Here is a 7907-nt window from a genome sequence, read left to right as displayed (position 1 = left end):
AGTATCCCTCCCATAAACTGAAATTCCCTGTGCAGAAAGCCTGTGGGGCGTAGATGATCCCAGCACACCTCACGGGGTGGAGGAAAGAGCTGCTCACAGGTGTTTTAGAGCCAGACTGAACCCCTGCTTCCCCCAGAACCGGGCTGGGAGTGCGTTCCAACTCTGCTGCAGGCTCTGGGAGAGGACTGTGCTGTGGGGGAAGGGATAGGGATGGATCTTCTGGCCTCGGGGCATGAAAATGACCTGGGATGCCCCCTGTAATTGTCATTCCTGTGGGACCCGCTGCCCCGTGCCGGCAGAGCCCCCGGCGGCCCGGGAGCCGCCGATGGATCCCAGCGCGGTGCCGGAGCCATGGGCAGCTCCTTTTCCCCAGGGGGAGCGGGGACAGGAGCGGGAGCTGCCGCTGCTGCCACTCCGGGAAGAGTCTGGGAGGGGAATCGGCGCGGAGGGAGAGGCGCCATCGGCAGGAAAACAGGCTGGGAATACGCGCGGCACCGAGAATCCACCCGAGGGCTGCAAACCCACGGTACCGCCTCGCCTGTTGCTCGCAGCACAGCGCGGAATGGTGGGGGGATTTTTTTTTAAAATCGGGGCTATCTGGCGCTGGTTTCCCTCGGCAGATGCTGCTGTGCCGTCCCGCGGAGATGCTGGGCACCACCTGGGTGCTCCTCGCAGGTAAGGGGTCCCGGGCTGGGCTGGGCTGGGCTGAGTCCCGGGGGCTCCTCGCCGGCTCCTCGCCTCTTCCAAAGCCCTTTGGAGCCGAGCGTGGGGAGCTCCGGGCCGGACGTTTTAGATGCGTAAAAGGTTTAACCTGGAAGGTAAAGGCGTGTTTGTCCAAGGAGAGAGGAGGTGGAAGAGCCACGCACAGCTCTGGGGATAAATTCTGCTGGAGCCAGATTTATAGTGGGGCTGATAGATGTACTCAGACATAAATATCGGTATATATGTTAATATCTGTGTTTGTGTTAAAAATAGATACGTAAAAATAGTTGATGTTTTTAAAAGCACAAATTTTATTTCAGTTAAACTCATGTGAGCATTTTCACTGTGCTCCTTTAAATAGTCACTGGCTGCCTTGAAACACAATAACAGCAGGATTTGGGTTGAAAAGGACCTTAAAGTTTATCCCATTCCATCCCCAGGTTGCTCTGAGCCCTGCCCAACCTGGCCTTGAACACTTCCAGGAATGGGGCAGCCACAGCTGCTCTGGGCAACATGTGCTAGATCCAAATGCACAAAGATTTTCAGGATGAGCATCTAAAATAGAAAGGAAGCCCACTACCCTACAGCTTGATTTTGGGATGATGTCAGTGAGCTCTCAGTGTCTGTAGGAAGAGTTTTGGCCATTGCAGCTGCAAAAGATGGAGTGTTTTCCTCTTTCCTTCAGCTCATTGTTCTGTTCTCTGTAAATCATGTTTTCTCAGCAGAAAAAGGAAAATTTTCAGAGAATTTTTTCAGAGAACAAGAGTTTTTAATCATTAAATTGTATTTTCTTCCCTCACATCTACAGTCTGGGGAACAGGAGGGCATGAAAACAGCTGCCTTTCAAGGTTATAAGAATGAGAAATTAAAATCACCTGATGAACTTGACTTTACCTGGATTGTCACACTTATTTTCCCTCCCACCTGTGCTGCACCATGCCCAGTGGGAGCAGCAGGAGTTTCCAGGGCAGTTTGCCTGGCAGGTGCAGTGGGAATGCAGGTGAACAGGTGCTTATCAGGGCAGGAGCTGAGACAGGGCCGAGAGCAAACACAGCCTGTGAGGATCCCTGCCCTCTGCCCAGTGCCGGAGCCATGGGGGCCGGGGAGCCTCCCCCTCCCTCTCCTCTCTCCTGGAATCCTCTTTACTGGGGATGGGGGGCTGGCAGCTGTGACCTTCCCACAGCAGCTCCTCTTTAAGTCCTTGAGCACCTGCCAGAGCACAAATTGTGACAAGCCCAGAAATTTTGGGATGGTGGCTCCATCCTGCACTGTGGGGGGCACATGCACACCTTCAGCCCCAAACAAGACCAGGAATTTTATGGCTGTCCCATCCTTGGAAGTGTTCAAAGGCAGGCTGAACAGGGCTTGGAGCAGCCTGGTCTAGTGGGAGGTGTCCCTGTGGCTGGCAGAGCTGGAATGAGACGAGCTTTGAGCTCCCTTCCAACCCAAACCTTCCCAGGGTTCTCTGAATTGGGAATGATCCATGGAAATTAGGTCAGTACAACAAAAACTCAGAAGCTCATTCCACTCCTCTGCCACAGGCAGAGACACCTTTCCCCAGAGCAGCTGCTCCCAGCCCCATCCCTACCCCTCTCCTCCCTCCAGGGCTGCTGGTGCTGTTCTCTCCAGCTCTGGGAACAACGGGAGCTGTCCACAGAGCCACTGCTGTGGGATCCTCGGTGCTGCTCCCTGGGCTGGATAACGACACCCACAGCAATTCCATGCGCTGGGAATTCCTCAATGGAACCGGCCCCCACCCCATCCTGCAGCATGAGGCGGGGGCCCACGCCCCAGCCATCCACGCTCCCTATGCAGGACGAGCTGTTTTCCATCCATCCAATGGATCTCTCCTGCTGGAGGATGTCCAGGAAAGTGACAGTGGCCTCTACAGAGTGACTGTCAACACAGGAGACAGGAGGAGCCTGGAAATCCAGCTGGAAGTCCTCCGTGAGTGGGGGGTGTGGGAGGGAGGAGCGGGGTGATGGATCCACGCAGAATCGGTCTGTACATGGAGCAAGAGCCAGGGCAAAGGGGCTGCAGAAGGGATCTGAGCAAAGGCTGATGGGCCAGTCCTGAGCTCGTTTGCACCTGTCATGTGTGGAGACAGCACCAAGGGGCCTTGGAAAGAGGTTCCCAACCTGTCCTGGGGGAGCAAATCTGGAAGTGCTGGCCAGTGAGACCTTCCAGGGGCCTGGCTGGGACAGAGGGACAAGTTCCATCCTGGAAAGGCAATTCCATCCCTTGTTTCCCACACTTCAATGCAGGGATGGCGGGACTGGTGGGAGGGTAAAGGGATGATGGCGTGACTGGCAGGATGATGGAGGGGCTAGTGGCATGATGGGGGTGATAGAGGGACCAGCTCAAGGATGGAGGAACTGGGGGAGTGGTGGAGGAACCAGAGGGATAACAGAGGGACTGGTGGGTTGCTGTGACTCTGCCACCTGCAGGGTCCCTCCCCCCAGCACTTTGCCAGGGGACACCTGGCAGAGCCAATGGAGCTGAGGTTTCTGGAGAAGCCACCACCCCCTCAAGGCCAGGCTGTCCCGTTTGCCCTCTGCAGGCACCAGCTGCCACCACAGAGAGAAGAGGCTCTTGAAACGGCCCACAAGTCCCTCCTCAGCACTGCTGCTAGCAATTCCCTTAATTTGCTCTGGCTTATCTCACCAATCACACCATGGCCATAATGCCACCACAGCCCTTCACCACCCACCTCTCCTTCCAACCACACACAATCCAAGTGGCATCTGCTGCCTTCTCTGCTATTTTCTCATTTCCTGATGCATTTCAGAGTGCTCCGTACTTACCCACATCCATTAAAGCAGTGATTCAACTGCAAGAAACGCAGTCCTGGAAAGCACAGCAGCAGGATGGGCTTCCCAAGGGAAAGGCACCCGTGACCACGCTGTGGCTGGTGCTCTGGTGGCAATTGCAGCCCAAGGGCCCATCAGGGATGCTCCGGGTCACATTCACTGGCACAGATTCCCAGAGAAGCTGTGGCTGCCCCATCCCTGGCAGTGTCCAAGGCCAGGTTGGACAGGGTTTGGAGCAACCTAGGATAGTGGAAGGTTTCCCTGTCCATGGTAGGGGGTGGAACGGGATGGGCTTTAAGGTCCCTTCCCACCCAAACCATTTTGTGATCCTATGTCTGAGAGAAGTGCTGGGGTCTCTGTTCCCTTTCCAGAGCCTGTGTCCCGCCCTCAGCTCCAGACCAGCAGTCTCCTGGCTCGGGCCACTGGCCAGGTTGTCTGTGAGGTGGCAGAGGGCAGAGTGGACACCATCACCTGGAAGAAGGATGGGCAGCCCCTTCTCCCAGACAGAGTTTCCCAGCTGTCCAGCAGCCGCAGTGTTCTGTACCTGAGGCCAGCCAAGAAGTCAGACTGCGGCTCCTATTCCTGCAATGCCAGCAACGGGATCAGCTGGCAAGAAACCTCCCTGGAGGTCGCCATTGAAGGTCTCACCTTCCACTGCTCCTCCTGCCCTCCACCCTTCCCTGGGGATGTCTCAGTGGTTCCATCCAATCCCTCAGCCTCCATCCCCCGAGGTCTGGCCACCCTCCCCAGGAGGCGGTGCCCACATGCTGCTGCCAGGAGCTGCCCATCTTGGGATGATCAGCCACAATTCCCAGCCTCTGATCCCACCAAGGCACAGTCCTTGGCAGGAGATTGGCCGTTCCCTCTTGGGGCAAGTCCAAAGCTATGGCCCTTGGCCAAGGTGATGCTGAGTGGGACATAGGCAGGAGGGTGGCTGGGAAGCCTTTGAGGAGCACCTACCCCAGGCTGGACATTGCATGGAGTGTGTTTGGCCACCAGTTGGCAGATAAATGGAATCTGTCCTGGTGATGGAGCATCCCTGCAGCCACCAGAGCCAGGGGGCTGGTCCTGCTGATGTCCTGTCTCCTGCCCCTCGGGGTTGCTCTTCTCCAGGTCTCTCTCGTCGCTTGAAGCACACCCTGAGGATTGCGGTGATCGCTGTGGTCTTCGCTGCTGTCTCAGCGTGGGGATTAATTATTCCCGTCTGCCAGTCCGAAAAACTCAGGATAAGTGAGCTGGGGGGGAGCGGGACCCCATTTCCCTTGTCTGGTGGGGGAGAGCAAAGAGCATTGCTCTGGGAACCCCCAGATCCTGGGATATCCTACAGCATCTGAGTGGGGATGGACTGCATCCCACCCTGAGGAAGGGGTGATGGCTGGCACAGGATTCCCGGGGGTCACAGCAGTCACCCCCCTCTGCTCTGGGTTTTAGGGGGGGAGCTCTGGAGGTGGCTCAGCTCCTACACCTGCGGGCTGGTGTGCATCGCCTGCATGCTGGATGGCACTGCTGGCATCCTCTGGATGTGGGAGGAAGGTCAGAGGGGGCTGTGGGGAGGTTTGGAGGGAGGGGGGACAGACCCCATGGGAGATGCAGAGTCCAGCAGGGCCCAGAGAGGAAGGCAGTGAGGGACAGGGGAGTCACACCATGGAATGTGGGGGACAGACCCATCCAGAGAAATACACGATCCATGTATGGTCTCCATGTGTGGTCTCCAGGTCTGGAGGAGCTGGACCACCACGTGCATTACACACCCCCCTGGACAATTAATACAGTTATTCCCCTTTTCCCAGAGCCCTTTCCCAGGATGAGTCCCAGCAGGACAGTAAAATCATCATAGAATTGAGAGACTGCAAGGAAAGGCTGGAAGTCAGAGGACAGTGGGGAAGGCATGTAATGCAGAGTTCCCAGGTGTTGAAGGGGATGGGCAATGGAACACTGGGGTCTCTGCCTCATCCTGTTGTCTTTCAGGCCCTTCTGTGGCTGTCATACTGCCTGAGATCACCCTAAGCTACCTCACCGTGGTGACCTTTCTGGTTGCCACCACTGTGATTTTCCAGCCTACAGATTTCAGCCATCTGAAGAGCAAAAAGGGTGAGCGGTCCCACCAAGCATGGACCAAACTGGTCCAGAGGAAGGTTATTCTGCCCAAAACATCATCCCTAACATTTTAAAATGAGAACTCCCATGCTGACCCAGACTGGTGGATCCCTCACCAGTGCCTGGGTGAGGCCAGCCCTGCGCCCACACCTCTGGGCACTCATCCACATCTCTTTTTCCTGTGCACCTCTGCAGCACAGCGCAGCATGGGCTATGCCGCGCCGGGGGCCGTGGTGGCCGTGGTGCTGAGCAGCACCTTCCTCATCAAGAGCATCTACCACCGCCACGGTGAGCAGAGATCCTCCAGGGACCGCCCCAAGAACACAGCTCATGTAATCCCCACATCCCTTCAATTCGGCTCTTAGGCCTCCAAAAACAAGCCCAACAAACCAAGAATTTCAGGGAAGTGAAATCTTGGCAGGAGCAAAATTCAGTTTCAACATCCTTCACCTATTTTATTTTCTGTTTTTTTGTGTGTTTGTGCTTTCACGGTGGCAAACTGCCTTCCTCCTTTCTCTGCCCCTGCTATTTTCTCCGGCAGTAGAAGAAGGATGCACGAAGTTCATGGATGTGACCATCCTGGTGTGCAGCGCAGCGGCCGTGTCGGCCCTCCCGCTCCTCGCCATTGGCCTCTGCTGTAAGTCTGCTCCTCCTTCCTCTTCCAGCCCCTCACAACGCCTCGGTGTCCCCGCACCACCCAGCAGCCACAGGAATCGTTTAAAAGTGGTTGATTGGCTTTTGTGAAGCCCCTGTGTTTATTAGTTCCCACTGTTTCCCTTCCCTGGGAGCCCCAGGGACTGTATCCCAAATACGACACCCCAGGGACTGTATCCCAAATACAACACCCCATCCTTTGTGCCTCTCACACCTTGTCCTGATTTGGGGACAGATTTGTCTTTTACACATCACACGACTCAGGGCTGGAGCAAGGACTGCGATGACTGTTGGATGGACAACGCCAGGTAGGTCCTTTGTTCCTATTTTCCACATAGATTCCTATTTTCCACATGAATTTGTACATCTTGAAGCAAAATAAGCAGGATATGGAAACTATCCTGTGTTTTAGTTTAAGACCCAGACCCCAAGAAAGATCCAGCCCAGCACTGCCCTCCAGCCCCTAGGTTCTTGCTGTGTTCAGGGGGAGGCTCTGGTGGGGTCCCCATCCAGCTTGAGAGCCCACTCAAAACTCCCACTTACGGCCTCAACCTGAAGTTTTTAAGCCTTAATTCCTCCTGGATTCATGGATTAACACAATGGTTTAGGTGGAAAGGGAATTCTAAGATTATCCAGTTCCACCCCCTGCCCTGGGCAGGGACACCTTCCACGATCCCAGGCTGCTCCAAGCCCTGTCCAGCCTGGCCTTGGACACGTCCAGGGATCGACAGTTTCTCTGGGCACCCTGTGCCAGGCCTTCCCGCCCTCACAGGGAACAATTTTGATGCTCAGAACCTCCTCTTCCTTCCAGGTCCTTTGAAATGTCTCAGCCAAGCACCAAGGACACCATTCCCAGCTGAGATCCATGTGGCTGTCTCTCACTTGGCTAAGCCAGCCAAGCCTTCCCCAGGTTTAGGGGGTTCAGGGGTCTCAGTTTGGGTTCCTCTGTGATCCTCATAATAAATGTCCATGAAATTAACCTGATTCTGCCTTTTGAAACAATAAATCAGACCCAGAGGAGGACAAATGCACATTTCTCCCTTTCTCTCTGCAGAAAACCAAAGCCTGGAGCAGAGAAGCCCCTTTAGCAGCAGCTGCAGGAGTCGCTCACTCGTTTATCTTTATTTAATGTTTGTTTACAAAAATTTAGAGCTATTTGTGTAAGATATACATGGGAGTAGCATGAAATACTTTTCTGGGAGTAACCCTGTAGTAACTTGAAATAGATTCTGGCTTTCCCAGTAGTAAAGGCGGAGGAAGGACACGAAGGCAGAAAAACCAGGGTGGGAGGAGGTGGATGCTGTCAACAGCTCTTCGTCAGGTCCGTCCCAGGGCGTCTGACACACTCTGGGGTTTATTTACTCCATAAATCGTACTCAGCCTGTGCCAGGGGCTGTTTGTCCTGCCTGTCACAACACACTGAGGTGTTTCCTGCGACCCAAAAGAGCCTTTTCCAACCACAAACAGCTGCTGAGCACAGCCCTGCACCCAAAGACCCCCAGAAGAACACCAAACCTCCCCAAAAAGTCCCCCTTGGGGCAGCCCAACCCAGCTCCTTGGAAGGCAGCTCGACCCAGGCACTGCCAGGGCAGCTGCCAGGCTCCCATGACTCGGGGAATGGGGCCAGGTTAAAAATACCCTCAC

The 7907-nt window shown here is 55.2% G+C and overlaps 1 protein-coding gene across 1 annotated transcript; it reads left to right on the top strand.

Annotated features, from left to right (window-relative positions):
• Window positions 1–584: 584 nt before the first annotated feature.
• On the top strand, window positions 585–7242 carry LOC137482625 (uncharacterized). Its single transcript, XM_068205102.1, has 10 exons — window positions 585–675; window positions 2308–2649; window positions 3884–4153; window positions 4626–4742; window positions 4944–5045; window positions 5481–5603; window positions 5805–5897; window positions 6154–6246; window positions 6499–6571; window positions 7075–7242. The coding sequence occupies exons 1-10, from the start codon at window positions 621–623 to the stop codon at window positions 7121–7123; spliced, it is 1317 nt and encodes a 438-aa protein (XP_068061203.1). The 5' UTR covers window positions 585–620; the 3' UTR covers window positions 7124–7242.
• The last annotated feature ends 665 nt before the right edge of the window (window positions 7243–7907 follow it).

This window comes from Anomalospiza imberbis, chromosome 14, assembly GCF_031753505.1.
Source record: "Anomalospiza imberbis isolate Cuckoo-Finch-1a 21T00152 chromosome 14, ASM3175350v1, whole genome shotgun sequence".
NCBI lineage: Eukaryota > Metazoa > Chordata > Aves > Passeriformes > Viduidae > Anomalospiza > Anomalospiza imberbis.
Note: the sequence above shows the minus strand (reverse complement) of the source record. Positions and strands in the feature narration are given on the sequence as shown.

Coding starts and splice junctions, on each gene's coding strand:
- LOC137482625 (XM_068205102.1), top strand. CDS start 621: ATGCTGCTGTGCCGTCCCGCGGAGATGCTGGGCACCACCTGGGTGCTC. Junction 4,154..4,625: donor CCTGGAGGTCGCCATTGAAG/GTCTCACCTTCC, acceptor GCTCTTCTCCAG/GTCTCTCTCGTCGCTTGAAG. Junction 4,743..4,943: donor GTCCGAAAAACTCAGGATAA/GTGAGCTGGGGG, acceptor TCTGGGTTTTAG/GGGGGGAGCTCTGGAGGTGG.